Source organism: Mizuhopecten yessoensis, unplaced genomic scaffold (assembly GCF_002113885.1).
Source record: "Mizuhopecten yessoensis strain PY_sf001 unplaced genomic scaffold, ASM211388v2 scaffold5877, whole genome shotgun sequence".
In the NCBI taxonomy this organism is placed as follows: Eukaryota; Metazoa; Mollusca; class Bivalvia; order Pectinida; family Pectinidae; genus Mizuhopecten; species Mizuhopecten yessoensis.
In genome coordinates this window covers 1,465,214-1,482,681 of record NW_018406268.1, presented here as the reverse complement: position 1 = coordinate 1,482,681, position 17,468 = coordinate 1,465,214, and the positions used below count along the sequence as shown (strand labels likewise).

General features: G+C 35.7%; 1 protein-coding gene across 1 annotated transcript; it reads left to right on the top strand.

The window, feature by feature from the left end:
* Nucleotides 1-1,191: 1,191 nt before the first annotated feature.
* On the top strand, nucleotides 1,192-16,156 carry LOC110451237 (hydroxyacyl-coenzyme A dehydrogenase, mitochondrial-like). The gene is made up of 8 exons (XM_021499155.1): nucleotides 1,192-1,368; nucleotides 6,058-6,186; nucleotides 9,953-10,110; nucleotides 12,248-12,374; nucleotides 13,329-13,418; nucleotides 13,719-13,791; nucleotides 14,886-15,002; nucleotides 15,552-16,156. The coding sequence occupies exons 1-8, from the start codon at nucleotides 1,252-1,254 to the stop codon at nucleotides 15,674-15,676; spliced, it is 936 nt and encodes a 311-aa protein (XP_021354830.1). The 5' UTR covers nucleotides 1,192-1,251; the 3' UTR covers nucleotides 15,677-16,156.
* The last annotated feature ends 1,312 nt before the right edge of the window (nucleotides 16,157-17,468 follow it).

The following is a 17,468-nucleotide window of genomic DNA, read 5'->3' as shown; positions in this document are numbered from 1 at the left end:
TACACATTATTCTACACATTACTCCTACACATTACTCCTATACATTACTCCTACATATTACTCCTACACTATACATTACTCGACACATTACATAGGAGTAATGTGTAGAGTAATGTATAGGAGTAATGTGTGGAGTAATGTGTAATGTATAGAGTAATGTGTAGGAGTAATGTATAGGAGTAATGTGTAGCGTAATAGGTAGGAGTTATGTGTATAGTAATGTATAGGAGTATGTGTCACAACATGATGGCCCCGCCCCCTCCCTACTCCACGCTATACTGATAACTTATGGGTCACAGAACACATAATGCTGTGACCCATATCAACATAGCATTTAGTGTATTTCAGAGGTTCAAGGTGGGAAGTCAATGGGGATTCGAGATTCATTTATATATAATAAGGCGGCAGGCCAATTGCTGGTAGAGTTTGTAATGTGTTAAGGACAATACATTGCCATGCTTTTAAAATGTACAAAATGTATTTAGACGTGTTAAAAAAGTTTCTTTTTACAAGCCATTAAATCAGTTTTGTCTCTTCTATTTCATTAAAAACAATGAAGCTTACAAAAAATGACAAGCATCAAGCATTACGTTACAGTAGTCTCCTTAATGCATATTATATATATGTGTGTATGTGAGGGTGTGTAAGTGTGTTATGGACTGTGGTATTTAGAAAATAAAATTGAAAAAAAAAACAGCATTTAGACGCTTCTCTCGTTTCAGGCAATGCCTGTTTTCAAAATGAATGATTTTGCCCAGCAACAGATTCGAGTATATTATATAAAAAAATACAGGTACATTTTGTATGTATTAAAATGGGTAATGTTATGATTCAAAAATTATACTATACTATCGAAACAAATGTACGAGCTTCGCTCTCTCCAGGCGATGCCTGAATTACAATCTTCCGTAACATTTTAAAAAGTAAGGTTACATATTGAATTAGTAGAGACGTATGTATATATATATATTACAACATGCATATGGGGCAAAGAAGTAATTCCAACAGTATGGACAAGTTAAGGTTGTTACAATAAATACGTCTCTGTCGATAGAACAACAAAAAATGTTGACCAAAGGAAAGGAATTCAATTTGTTATCGTATATTTCAATGTTACATTGAAAACTACGTAAATAGTCTATACAAAAATCGCAGCAACTACTTTCGATTTGACAGGAACCGGAAGTAGGCATCTACAGTACAAGCCGGTAGACAGTTTCGAAGTTGAAGATAGTCGACCCCCGCTTTATCATGGCTCACTTCGTAAATACGTGCATTCGAAGGTTTTCCACATCTGCAATGCGTGCAGAAGCTATAAAATGTGTGACTGTGATAGGAGGCGGACAGATGGGAGCAGGTATTGCACAGGTAACTTAAATGTGGGATGCCGGGCAGTGAGTAGCCGGTAATGTTACCTGAAACGACCTTTGATCAGGAGAAGTTCAATGCCGTACTGTAGTATAGGCGCACTGTACACGTTATCTATACTGTCCCTGCTATAAGTTATAGACTATTGCACGAATTTCACAATCACAGTTGAACGTTTGAAATTACAGTTTGCAATTTCAATAAATGATGTTTTTTTTGCATTCTCGCTGTGTAGTTTATTTGTTTTATGAAAATTATTTTATATTTACTTTACCATTCCTGACTTACAACATTTATAGTTTAGGAGTGGCACTCAATGTCCCTAGTACGACCCCTGAAATTTCAAGTTTTGTTATTTTTCAGAGTTTTAATCTATTACATATTAACTCGCAAATTGCATGTTATTTTTTTAGATTATTCTAGTTCAAAACAAACTTATATGTAAGTATTCTTTTTGCCTTACTGAACAAATTACAATAATGATATAGTCACCAATATATCCAAACATTAATAGACTTTAATGAATCCGTGAATGTTAGCCCACCATCATCAGATGTTGGGCTTTTAATTTTCAAATCACCCTTCATCTGTGGTCCGTCCGTCTGATCAGAAAACCAAGATGGTTGACAGGCCATTTAACATTGGCGCAATATTGTATTTCATTGTGAGGAGGCCGTCAATATTGTATTTCATTGTGAGGAGTCCGTCAAACTTTTGGGAGTAACCATAGATTCTTGATATACATGCTTAAAAGCATCTAGGCAGATTAATTGTACTTGGGCGCCTTGGAAGGTATCTAACCTTGGAGGCGTGCAGGGCCATTTATCACGCCTTTATCTTGTCAAATTTAAGTTTCTGTCCTTTAGTATACATGGCATTTTTGCTCAAAATCAAACTCACAGAAGCTTGAAATAATCCATTTTAGAGCGTTAAAATTTGTGTATCAAGAGTTCAACTCAAGTTATGAGACACTTCTTGAAAAGGGAAATTTGTCTACCCTTCATATCAATAGGCTTAGACTTGTAGCTATAGAAACTGTTAAGCTTTTAAATGGAACCAGTCCATGTTTTTTACAAGATTTTATCCATGAGAAAACCTCATCTTACTCTTTTTAGCCCACCATCATCTGATTGTGGGCTATTCAAATCACCCTGCGTCAGTGGTCCGCCGTCCGTCATCCGTCTGTAAACAATTCTTGTTATCAGTATTTCTCAAGAAGTACCAGAGGGATCTTTCTCAAATTTTATTTGCAGGTTCCCCTTGGTCCTTACATATTGTAGCTGTGCAGGGCAACTTTTGAGACTGATCAGATAAACAACATGGCCAACAGGCAGCCATCTTGGATTTTGATAGTGAAAGTTTGTTATCGCTATTTCTCAAGAAGTAACATGAGGATCTTTCTCACATTTTATATGAAGGTTTCCCTTGGTCCTGAGCTGTAGAGGGCAACTTTTGAGATTGATCGGATAAAAAACATGGCCGACAGGCAGCCATCTTGGATTTTGATAGTGAAAGTTTGTTATCGCTATTTCTCAAGAAGTACCAGAGGGATCTTTCTCAAATTTTATATGTAGGTTCCCCTTGGTCCTTAGCTGTGCAGGGCAACTTTTGAGACTGATCGGATAAACAACATGGCCGACAGGCAGCCATCTTGGATTTTGATAGTGAAAGTTTGTTATCGCTATTTCTCAAGAAGTACCAGAGGGATCTTTCTCAAATTTTATATGTAGGTTCCCCTTGGTCCTTAGCTGTGCAGGGCAACTTTTGAGACTGATCGGATAAACAACATGGCCGACAGGCAGCCATCTTGGATTTTGATATTGAAAGTTTGTTATCGCTATTTCTCGGGAAGTATCAGAGGGATCTTTCTCAAATTTTATATGTAGGTTCCCCTTGGTCCTTAGCTGTGCAGGGCAACTTTTGAGACTGATCGGATAAACAACATGGCCGACAGGCAGCCATCTTGGATTTTGATATTGAAAGTTTGTTATCGCTATTTCTCGGGAAGTATCAGAGGGATCTTTCTCAAATTTTATATGTAGGTTCCCCTTGGTCCTTAGCTGTGCAGGGCAACTTTTGAGATTGATCGGATAAACAACATGGCCGACAGGTAGCCATCTTGGATTTTGATATTGTAGGTTTGTTACCGCTATTTCTCCGGAAGAACTAGAGGGATCTTTCTTAAATTTTATATGTAGGTTCCCCTTGGTCCTAGCTGTGCAGGGCAATTTTAGAGACTGATCGGATAAACAACATGGCCGACAGGCAGCCATCTTGGATTTTGATAGTGAAAGTTTGTTATCGCTATTTCTCGGGAAGTACTAGAGGGATCTTTCTCAAATTTTAAATGTAGGTTCCCCTTGATCCCTCGTTGTGTATGTTATATTTTGAGACTGATCATAAAAACAAAATGGATTAAAAGAAGAACTAAACAGATCTTTCTCATATTGCAATGATCGATTCTATTTCTTTCACATTAAGTACTGAACTAGTAAATATGTGAAATGCCAAACTCACTTTGAAGGTTGGCTTTCATTCACATCGGTATTAAGTTTAGATCAAAAGTTACCTCCAGGTGCATTTACTGTTAACATGACTCGATCAAACAGATTAGAGGAAAGAAGAGAAAAGATCGAACTGACAAAGAACTAATGAAGATGGTTCAAAGGTGGGCGCCAAGATCCCTTTGGGATCTCTTGTATACAGTAGACTTGCTGATGTCCAGAACTAAGACTGTTAAATATGGAACACAGTTTTAGCTGCTTCTACTTGGAATGCTTTGCCTGACCATGTCATGACAGCTACCTCTTTAAGGACTTTAGAAAACTCATATCATACTGGAATGGTAGCAAATGCAGATGCTCTATGTGCCAATAGAGCTTTTTTCATTATCATCATTCACAGATCCAGTGGCAATTTGTTTTATTCTGACTTTGAAACGGTCTAATATATATGTGTATCTCAAATACTGTAACTTATTAATTAAATTAAGGCAAGGGTAGAGCCAACGCCATGATTTTCTTAATGGTGGAATAATTTGGTCCTTTGCTCCTCGTCTGGATTCCCGGAAGTCAACCGGTTTTCGCCCCTACATGTACAATGGGCTTCTTCAGGACAAAATTTTAGTATTTTCTATTATTATTTATACCCCTGAAGTACTAAAAATGCGGTCACCTAAGGTTGTTCTACATATGTATAAACAAACAGATAAGAGAAAAGAAGAGAAAAGATCAAACAGATATAGAACTAATGAAGATGTTAAAATGGTGGGCCCCTGGGATCTCGTTATTTTGTGATAGTCTTTTTTTGCAGTGGAAATTCTTTTATAAATGGGTATCTTGATGATATGTATTACAAACAAAGATTGCCAGAGTTTGTCATGGCCTCACCTCACTCACCCCTACAGGTCGGGGATTGAGAGTCACCTGCTGTTACTCACTATATGTATCGTAAGAGGCGACTGATGTTGGACCCCCCTGCAGAGTTGAGGATTTGCTTTAGTTCCCTCTACTTAGGGACACAAAAGCAACCAAAATAAATATGCTGCACCAATTGCAATGATTGGGATTTTCTCTCTACTTCTAACTATCTTTTATTTCCGATTGCCTTGCTTGGCAATACCTCACTTTAATGTTGAATATTTGCCCAGGTGATGAAGGCAATGGGTTGTCAATATAATGTGACTGGGCGGAATGCTTTGAGTGGTGCCTTCGGTATGGTATTTCAATGAGATAGCACTATAAAGTATGCATCAGATCCACGCTATCACAAGGAGGCAAGTACCCAAAATACCCTGTCTCCAGCACACATACACACATTCACGCATCCACAATATACATGGAGGTACATCCTTAAATGACCTCACCTCACCTTACTTCCATATCAAAAGGAAGATTTGATGCCCCACAGAGACCGGGCTTTCATCAGTTAATCTGTATCTTGACATGTAGCAATTTCAGGTGTCAAATAAAAATTTCTCTGAATTTAAAGGGTCAAAACACTTGTAAAATATCAAAAAAAAGTCAAATATCATTTTGGATACTCTCAAGGGTTTAATGAAAGCCCTGAAACTGAAAGGCAATATTTCTTCTGTTTGTGCTAGAGATAACTACAGCAGCTAGATTTAAGTACATCATGATCAAGATTAGTTAATATTCCAGTCAACTGCAGCGTGACTGTACTGGGTGACTACCCATGACCAGGTAGCTCAATATTTCTCCCGAGTTAGAGGTTTCCATAATGTTTTGAGTATAACTGTCCAGAGAGTGTTGGGTTCTGGGTTTGAATCCTGGTACATCAGTGCTTGTGACCAGAGTTCTTGTTTAAGAAATGTATTTTTACTCGGCAAGGGAATACCAAACCTGGGTTCTTAACAGTGTTGTCTTTAAATGGAAAGAGTTTTTAAAAAAGAGGGGAGGCATGTAGTGTGTTTCCATGGGCTGCGTAATGTTAAGAGTGTCTGTCTAGAGTTGGAGGCCCTAGGTTCAAATCCCCATCTGGCAAAATTGAGTTACACAACTAGTAATTTGGACTTCCCTGTAGCTATTGTTTGTAGAGACCTTGTAAAAGGTTATCCACTGGAAATTTCAAAAGGAAAAATGATTTGTAAACTTGAAAAATGCCGTTTTTATTTTTATATGATTTAATAGATTCTAGTATGATTTTAAACATCCCTAATTTGATTTGCAGGTTGCAGCAACTACTGGGCATCAAGTGGTAATTGTGGATCAATCAGAGGACATTCTGAACAAGTCTAAGGCTTCAATTCACAAAAGTCTGCAAAGAGTAGCCAAGAAAAAGTTTGCTGACGATGCTAAAGTTTGTAGAATTTTATCATTCACTTAAATTTTTTTTTTTTTTTTCATCATTCAAATGTTGTCCTTTTTATCAGATAATATCACAAGAAAAAACGATACAAATACAAAGAACATTGGTCATCGATACATAAAGGATCTTACATGAATTTCCATTTTATATGAGATGTGTGAAACGAGCGTAAATCTTTTTCAATTTAGCGGGCCTCTGGTGAGTTATGATGAAAAAAATCATGACCATTTTGACTCCAGTGCGTAATCTGTGATGTCACGTACTTGTCCTAGGCGGGACGTCACAATTGAAACAATTGAAACTCGCAACCAATGACAGGGCTGATAGGTCATATTACATGGGATAAAAAGTTACAACTTTCTAAAAGCTTGTCACAACTTTACAAACCAGTGGAAATAACTGTCCATTTCTATTTTCTGCACACAGCTCTGAATCATTAATAAGTTTAAAAATTAAATACATATTTTTATATAGTTATTGACAAAATTTTTTTTTTTTTTGAATCACAAGTAAAATTTCATACTAGTCAACTTTTTGAAATTTCTATGGGGGAGATAATATGTGTGCTGCTATGAATTACGAGTATGAATAAGTTGTGTGTATGTATGTACACCCTAGGGGGAAATAGCACTTTTAAATGGCATGTTTTGAGCTGTTCTATCAGATGAAATCATCAAATATGAGTATGTCTGATAAATTTACTTAAAGTAGAGAAATAGGGTACACTGTAACATACTGTTGATTTTGCATGGATATATTACATCAAACCTCTACAATCAGAAGTTCATTAGTCTAACTTTTTGGTCCTTTTAAAGAACCAATTCCTAATTGAAAGAGTGAGTGATTTTTTCCCCAATTTACATACTTAAAATTTCATTTTGGAAATCTAATGCAATAAAGTGCAAGAATTAAAATGACTCCCTTTGACCAGTTGAATTCAAAATGCAGCAAATGTTTAATTTCATATATTCAGATTTTTTCCCCAATTTCATCCTGGGGTCTGAAACCCCTGATAAACTCAGATAATTGTATATATATACTTTTTTAGAATATATATATATATTTACATTTGCATGGCATTGTCACTATATAGCCTCTTTGAAAGCTGTGTCGTTGATGGGACTTGAATTACCATGCATCACGAGACACAATTCTTAGCGTATTAATACAACACTGACCGGAACTACAATATCCAATATAAATTAACATGACGGCTGCTGAAATATCGCTCATGCAACTTATCAGAAATATCGTTTGTTCCCAGGAACTTGAATTTTCATCAGAATGGTCTATTTAAGCTCAGGTACGGTAAGGGGGGTATATATTGGGCTTAATCAGTTCTCTGAGCTTAAATAGACCATTCTGATAGAAATTCAAGTTCCTGTGGTCTGTTACACTGCACTGATCAACAGGGGTTCGTTACAAATGTCTGAAATACACATTATATAGACCTACTGACACATATGTTACAGACCTACTGATATGAGTCACAGCACACATAAACATTTCAGACATTTGTAACGAACCTGTGCTCCGTCGAAAGATCACTCACTTCAAACGCTATCAGTTTCACGCGTCTCGCATCTATGGTTCCTCAGTTTAATTCTGACGACAGGTCAAATAACGAGGCTGTTATAGAATCTATCGACTGTTGTCAGGTTCCCATACAATCAACAAATAAATTCACAACTGGATTCTTCACAAAATGAGCAAAGAGAAAAGTTTGAATCAACTTCCAAAAATAACTCCCGCGTGGAGGGCAAGGTCGGATTTACGGTGTTCAATGTATTTGTTCCGGGGGAAAAAACCAAAACAATTTAAAATCTAACTTTCAGCTCAGAGTTCTATTGATTAACTTAAATCACCCTATATACATATCATACGCAATTGTATTGATACTGAGTTGTGGAATAAAATTTAAGTGTTTGTTAAAATTTCAAAGTACTACTTTGTTTGCCAATCAGCACACGACAATACGCTGTTCAAACTATTGAACGAAATTGTGTGGACTGTTGATGAGGCGGGCATTTTTAATTTTAAATATAAATTATAAGATAAAAAGAACATAAGAGGGAGAGAAAACGTAAATATAAGTATTGAACTGTTTTTGTATGGTATTTATGATCTATTTGAATGACACAGCTTTGCAACACAAACAACATAATGCGCGCTAAGTTCAATGCTTAAATAAATGTATAAGTGCAAGAAACTCAAGTGATAATTGAATTTTGATGAATGTTCCAAGTAAAGACAGATATAATTTTCTGGCTCATTATCCCCTCGCAGCAAAAGTTTGAAGGGACATAGGATTCAGCCCGTATTTATGTATGAGTGGTACAGACTTTGTCACCCCTCTAGCGACTTCATTTCTCAACAGAATTTCATGAAACTTCATACAAGTGTTTGATGTGGCAATGCCTTGAACAAATTTGCGCTTCTGGTTTCTATGTTGAAGGTCAAGGTCACTGTTATTATTAGCTCACCTGGCCCAAAGGTGCGGCGTCTGTTGCCCGTTTGTCTTCCGTCCGTCCGTCATCAACATTTTACTTAAACAACTTCTTTGAATAACCAAGATGCCCAGGCTAATGATATTTGGCCAGTAGCTTGCTGGGATGAAGGGCTACCAAGTTTATTCAAATGAATGACCTTTGCCCATTTTCAAGGTCACAGGGGTCAAATATGTTAAATTCTTTAAACAACTGCTTCTGAATAACCAGAAGGCCAAGGATGATGATATTTGGCCATTAACATGCTGGGATGAAGGGCTACCAAGTTTGTTCAAATGAATGACTTTCGTCTATATTCAAGGTCACAGGGGTAAAATATGTTGAAATCTTTTAATAACTTTTTCTGAATTACCAAAAGGTCAAGGGTGATGATATTTGATCAGTAGCATGTTGGGATGAAGGGTTACCAACATTGTTTAAATGAATGACCTTTGCTCATATTCAAAGTCACAGGAGTCAATTGTCTTAAAAACTCTAAAAAAACGACTTCTCCTGAATAACTAAAGTGTCCAGGGTGATTGCTTTAAGTCAGCTTCTCAGTAAACAAAAGGTATAGGGCTAAATATAATGTAAGTGTTTGACTTTCAAGGTCATAGGGGTCAAATGTGTTTTAATTGTATAACAGGTTCTTCTGAATGACTTAAGTCAAGACACTGATATTTTGCCTGTAGCTATATTTCAGTCCACTTTTAAGGTTGCAATTGTGAGATAAATACCAGGTGAGCGATGCAGGCCCATTGGGCCTCTTGTTTTTAGAAAAACTTTTTCATTGCTCTAGTGACTTAATTCCTCAACAGAATTTCATGAAACTTGATGCAAGCGTTTTGTATGACAATGCCTTTACCAAGTTTGCGTGTCGGGTTACTGCTTTAAAGGTCAAGGTCACTTTTCTTATTTTTAGAAAACTTTGTCATCGCTCATCAAAAACACAAAAAGATATTCTTATGCAAGCAAAAATATACAAACTGCACAATAAGAATCTATTATCCATCAAAGAATGCAGTTGCTAGAGCAGAAACTGATACATCATTGAATTTTCTATTCATTTCCTCGTACATATGTCACACAATGTGTGAATGAGACGGGATTTGTATCACTTGGGATGCCTTGTATACAGTTGGTATCCTGTAAAACCATTCTTGAAGAACTAAAACAAGTCTTCAATATGAAAGGAAGGGTATCATACTCTAGAAATGAAATTATTTTTCTAAATATCTCTATTAAATGCTTCTAAATTGTTTATCATTCAGGCGGGGGAAGCATTCATATCTGAGGCGATTGACAGAGTGAGTATCCAGACGGATGCCACCAATGCTGTGGGCAATGCAGACCTTGTTGTGGAGGCTATTGTAGAGAACTTAGAGGTGAAGAGACAACTGTTTACCATCCTGGATAAGGCAGCTCCACAGTACGTATCCAAATATGGTTATCTTTCTTTAATGTAAAGTTTCTTGCAAGTTTCAATCTGAATTCCGTGTTTATTCANATGTGGAATTACTATTTTTAATGATTTGATAAAAATTTCCCCCACACATACATTTTATACACATGATGAATTTAATAACAAATACAATTTAAACACAAAATTTCTGCAGTATTATGGTATCCTGTCAGCTCTTAAAAGATATATTAATCAAAACAATATTGGGCATAATACCACTGTAGGCTTAGTGTATCCAATGATTCCCCTTAATTTGGATTTTTTTTTACAAAAACACCAAAGGAGCTAATGACTTTTATGTAATACTTTCTGAAAATAAGATTATTCCAACTGGTAGGAAGAAATGGGGAGAAATATTTGACATTAGGGACAACAAAATGGGAGAAAATATATCAAATTCCATTTCGCACAACTACAAATCAAAACTCCAGTGGCAACTGGCTCCAAGTAAGAATTCTCCATAATATTTTGACAACAAATGTATATCTATGCAAAGCCGGTCTCTCTAATGTTCCTTTGTGTTTTTTGTAATCTAGATAGGGAAACAATAATTCATACATTATGGGAGTGTGCCATTGTACAAAATTTCCTATACAGTTTTGAAACATTACTAAAAGCTTTAATTATTTCATTTTCTTTTAATAAGGAATCCTTCCTTTTCGGAATAGTGTCACAGTCAGGAATAGGTAACAGACTAATGAAATTTTAATTATGATCAAACACTATATTTATAAAACAAGATGCCTTCAAAACAATTTGTCAGTAAATGCTTTAATTAACAGCATAAAAGACCATCATTCTGTACAAAAATATATAGCATGTTGCAAGGGGGATATTTTTGTAAGAAAACTGGAAAGAGAATGGAAAAAATGGAACCACCTCCTGGAATTATAAGCCAAAATTAAATAATTTAATATCATCAAGTCAGCAGATACAATACATCTCCTCCCACGGTATAGTTCTCATTTTATATTTTGAAAATACACTGATGCACATACATGTAGCCAGCACACACTAAGTTTTCACAAGGACTTTTTTTTTTTGGCAGTTATGTCTGTTTTACCATACCTGCATTGAATCTTGCCTGAACTCCAAATATATATTTTTTTGTCCCTTTTTTGTGAATCTAAGTTGATGTTTCTGTCTGAACTTATTAAAGTTGATCTCTTTTATGATATAAATATATTTTGTCCTGAATATTACCCTCATTTCTCAGTCACCTTTATATGGCTGTATTTACTTGCAGTTTAAAGCCGAAAGCACCTTACTTACAATTAATACAGAAGATTATCTTATAATCTTATTCTAAACATAAAGTTAAAAAAACTATTTTCTCCTTTTTCTTCCTCTTTCTGTTGACTTTCTCTGTTTTTCATTGCAATTTTTTTTCCCTTCTTCTTCTTTTCTATTCTCTCTCTCTCTCTGTTCTCATAAAGACAATAAATGTGTACATGGGTACCATTACATGTACTTGTGTCTAAAAATATCAACTGATGCAAGTAAGAGTAAATATGAGTCGTGTGAGGTCTGAATATATAATATGAATTGTTTGAATGTAAATATACCATATATTGCAAAAAAAAATTGAATAAAAAGAAAATTACAAAAAAAAAAAGCTGCATATATAAGCTAGTTAAGATATCTCATGTCAGTTTTACACCTGATTAAATTAATGGTCATTGGTCAAAGTTAAAGGACCAAAGGTCACGAGCATAGCGAGGTTTTGAAAGTGTCATAGTTTTGCGCTTTTAAAAACCAAACAAAATAGCATTGAAATAAGAAATTACTGTTATAATATTTTTATGATAGCCTGAATGTCATCCTTGATACTCTAAGACGTTATGCTCACTTTCGTTCTCTGCACCCCTGGATAATCATGTAATAGCAAAGGACAGGTATCAGCCTAATGATGAGTCAGGATTTTTACCCGAGACCAAGCAAATAGCTAGCCGCGTGCCTTCCATTTTGCTATGACATATTTCAGGGGATCGGAGAGTGTAAGTGAGCATATTCCCTGCAGTATCAAGGATGCTTGAATGTGTATACATTGTTCCGTTACCTGTTCTGGTGTGTTACCTATAATTGTATAAATTTTGTGTTACAGACACACCATATTTGCCAGTAATACATCCTCTTTGCCCATCAAGGATATAGCCGAGTCCACACAGAGAATGGACAGATTCGGTGGTCTCCATTTCTTCAACCCCGTCCCTGTCATGAAGTTGCTTGAGGTATTTGGGTGAACAACAGCTTAAGCTTGTCTAAAGCAAAGTCTGTGGCAATTTAACAATTGAAAATACTGATTCCCTAAAATGTATGTGTGTGCATGTGCGTGTAGTTGCTGACATGCAAAACCTTCAGTTCATTTTATGTTAATTTGTGTAAATTTTTTAAGTGTGTTGAATTTTCATCAAGGTTGATTCAGTAGAAAAAATCTAAAAGTACATATTTACATTTGCTCTGCATTGCCACTATATAACACTAGCAAGGCCAGTTCTGTGTAATGAGACCATAACACAGGTGTAGTGATATCTCCACGTATCCGACTAACTACCGGATCGCTATTCCCCTCCGCACTGGCAAGCAGATAAGTAATAAAAACAATGTGATTCAATTATATTCATCCTGTTATGTTAGACTATTATGATTAAATTATGAAAATAGTATCGCTGTTTTTATGTTTATTTCCACGATCTATATTTTTTTACGAGAAAATTCACAAGACAAAATTCTGTGAGCAATTCCATGGGATCTTCTACCTCTTGAACAAACATACTGTGTAATTCGAATTTAAAAGTGGTTTGTGAACTTCGAAATGAAAATTAAATAAAAATAAAAATGTAAATTTCAGCATAAAACAGCATCCTGCTCTGGGTTATGGTCCCAGGACATAACACGGAACAGGATTGCAGACAAATTAAATTATCATTTTGTCTGCAGTTCTGTTCCGTGTTATAGGACCATAACATGGAACAGAATGCTGTTTAATGCTTAAATATATCAACCTGCAAACCTCAACTTACAGCAATAAACACTATTGAAGAAAAAAATATATCAAAGTTTTACACAACTGAAGACCATGAGAGGAAGGTATGCGCCAGGAAGATGGGGCCTAAAACATTATTTTTTTAATTAATACTGAATTATAAGCAGTCTATTTCATTTATGTATATTTTTCATTCCAGGTAGTCCGAATACCTCAAACCAGTGATGAAACATTTAATAAGCTACTGGCCTTTGGAAAAAATCTGCAAAAAACAACTGTAAATTGCAAGGTACATATAGTAGATCTTATAATATATGTAGTTGATAAATCAATAACAAGAGTCTCTTTAAAAGTAATTTTCAGCACTACTTTCATTTTTCTAGATTCCTACGATGACTCTGTTATGATTATCCAGAATAATTTTAATTTTTAATTTCTAATTTCTACATTGTATTACTCTTATGGCCCGGACTAGTGAACTCAATTTAGGGATCCATCAACTGGGCAACGCAGGATTTCACTGAACATCCACTAGTGGATGTTGAATCTCATTTTCCCTTGTTTTTGATATTTTAATAATTTAATCTAGGATACGCCAGGCTTCATTGTGAACAGACTGCTGGTACCGTACATGGTAGAGGCAGTGCGACTACTAGAAAGAGGTAAGTTCTACATATCCCTATTTCAACAGCATTTATTTCTGAATAGTATAAATATCATCAAAGATAAACATTATTTGATAAATATGTGTCATGTGTAAATGTTTAAGGGCCCAGTTATTCAAAGCATGTTAAGTTTAAAATGTCATTAACTCATAAAGGCTTACTTTGTTTTGAACACAAACAGGAATTGAAAACTTATTTTGCAAGCTTTCGAAATGGCTGTTTTACCAGACCTGCTAACCTTTGAATCTCCCAATGGGGGTCATGACCCCCATTGGGAAATTCTGTGGGGGGGTGATAACGCGCGAACGAAAATTAGTGTGGAAATTTAATAATTTCGCGGGGTCTCTGCTTTACGGCGTATTATGTTTCGTCTTCTGGCAAGATCAATGACTTTTTTGAAATTAACAAAACATTTTATCACACCTTCATTGTTTTATTACATATTCTTAAACAATATACATGTTTTTCTTTTCCTAGGTGCATACTGAAAGCATGAACCATGTTGATTTAGTTTTGCACATAACAAAGCACATATTGTGTCATTTCCTAATTCAGATCTCCCTTCTGTCTGGATCTTCTTCAACATGGAAAATGTTCTCTCAGAGTCAGCATTACTCACTGAAAGTACCAAACATGTCTTCATTAGCCTACACAACACACCAAACCTAAGATCATTCTCAAAGGGTTCTTTAACTGCATGCCTTTTGATATCGTACGTAGCACCCGAAGCTACCGAAAAATGATTGGTACACAGTTTACAATAGGCATGATCGGGTCCAATATTACTCTTCTGAAGCCAGTCATAATCTTATTNTATTCTGGTCATTAACTCAATTGTACCAATTGAAAGGTTTAGAAATTTTAAGATTAACAAAAGGGTTTCGTACAGGCCTTGTAAAGACTCTTGAGGTGTTATTCTTTAAAAAAGAAAAGTCTTTGAACAACTTGGCCCTGATGTCGGTGAAATTAACTTTCAATCTTCCAAATCACCTATAAACAAATTAAAAAAGAAATAACTTAACTTCCAACCCTCCTTTCCGAACTATATATCAACAGGTACAACTATTGGGTCATCCTTTCTCTACTAATAGGTGATGCTTCAACCCGTGACATAGACACCGCCATGAAGTTGGGCGCTGGGTATCCCATGGGACCATTTGAGTTGTGCGACTACGTTGGCTTAGACACCATGAAGTTTATTCTGGATGGTAAGCATTTTGATCAGAGTGTCAGCGCTCTCTTTACTTTGCCTTTCGAATCTGGCCCAGGCATGGTCAGGTTTTGCCTTTCGAATCTGGCCCAGGCATGGTCAGGTGGTCGGGTGATGCTGTGGAGAGTGCACTCATTTTACACCCTGATGGCAGGAGTTTGATTCCGCCATTGGATATGGAAAGGGCAAGGTCACCAGTGCCTGACCATGTGTTTTTTCCCCCCCAGGTACTCAGGTTTCTTCTGACATAAAGACCCCCATGCATTCAAATCAGTTAAAGCAAAATTCAATGCTGTCAATTTGATCTTCTTCAAATTCTACATTAAAGTTAATGACCTGACCAAGGATGAATAGGAATTAAACTGGCTTACTTTAATTTAATTATTTGAATCATCCTTTTTTCCCCATCAAAACCATGGTATAGTTTATACTTCCTTCGATAAAATCAATTCATTTCATTAACATTTACGCCTTAACAAAACTCTTTGCAGAGCCATGGATACTTTATAAAGGAAAGTAAGTAATTTGGATATAAATATGTTTACAGGTTGGCATGAAAAGAATCCAGAAAATCCATTGTTTGAACCCAGTGCGATGCTGAATAAGCTGGTTGCTGAAGGAAAGTTTGGAATCAAGACAGGAGAAGGCTTTTACCCTTACAAAAAGAAGTGATCTTTAAAAGTTCAATACTGGAATTTGCGGTGATCAGCTGTCTTTTTGTGACCAATTTGTATACTATATATTATCGGCTGATATGCAGTGACTGAAGACTTGACTTTTACGTGGGAAGGTTTCACGATTATGCATTTTCATTAAAAAGTTAATACGATAGCTTTGATGATAAATAACATACAGGACAATACATCTAGTGAAACAGAAGCAATAGTTTATGTATTACATAATATTATTGATGATTTCCTACAAGAAATACTTCTTTAAACATCTTATTACCTCAGAGACCTTTACTGTTTTAGTTAACGTTCTAGTCCTACCTATTCCTATGGGCAACACAACACCTAAATTATCATCTTTTGAAGTTGAAGTTTTCTATTGTATTTTTCTATTGATTTGTATGTAGTTATATAATATATAATTTTTCATGATGGTTGAATTTAATATGCCATGTTAAGAAATAAATTTAAACAGAAGTGATTCGGTGTTCTGAATTTTATCTTTAAGAAATGTTTTTTTTCAAATTTTGTACTAAATGTCACACTTCAGTGCAAACAAGCGTATATTGTTCTTCGATTGTCATAGTTGTATGTTGGCATTCTGATGACAAGAAGTGTAGTTACAATTGTACTAGAAGTGAAAGGCAATTCCACTGCATCAGTTATAATCGCCAATAAGAGTTCCATGCATGAGTTTTTTTTACTTTGAGTATTCTCCCTTCTATGGGCTGATCAGTCGAGTGGTTAACACTGCGGCCTACCATGCAGGCAGCCGGGGTTTCGATCACCGAAGTCGTCGTACGCATGGATATTCAGAGAAAGTGTTTTTCTCCTTCCAATACAACTCCAACAACCCAGGTGGAGTATAAAATGGTCTGGGGTGGGTGTTGCGGTATCTGTGTTTTAGCATTCAAGTGAGGTGGCACTATAAATGATGCTGTTGGAAGCATGGTCTTACTACAAACAGAACCCATTACATCTCCAGCACACACACAGGCATACACACATAGGGAGATATTAGCCAGATGGCTTAGGACTAGAAGTTAGTGCCTGATGAGGCAGCTCCTGTGAATTCCTTAAAAATGGTATTGATTAATGTAAAAGCTAATTGTATTGAGTGTATAAATTGTCTATGTACTGTAAAGCACTTTAGAGTGGCTTATGTTAGCTAGATAGGGCGCTGTATCAGATGTTGTATAGAATTATTGTATATTCTAGATAGGTGAAGCAACCAAATGCTTATGACTATCTTTTGTTAATAAAGACCTGGGGGTAAAGAATCTTGTAATCTAACAAATACATTCCCAAATCTTACATACATGGAGAACATTTATCAGGAAATACAATTAATTATTAAATTAAGACGATGGACGAACATTATGCAATGACAATTGTGGTTGGTGTAAATTGAGAAACGGCTTAACAATATATACGGTTTTGTGTTGAAACATATAAACTTGATTTTTATGTATATATTTCTATATTCTAGCTACATGAACTAGCTGATCTTTATATATAAACCTCCTGAAATTTGGAAAATTTGTTTTCAGTGTTTATTTCAACAACCCAAATCAACACATGTAAATAACACATATGGACAAGGTCCCATATACAGGTAAACATAGAGACTATACCTGTACCTGTAGTTTTCCACTTACGTAACTCGCCAAGGTGTGAAAATCCAGGTGAAGGGGAGCTATAGACCAAACGAATACAAAAAACAAATACTTAATGTCCAGTTGTGTTCTCATTACGGTCATACAGTATCACACATCAGGTCTCTTTGTCAGTCA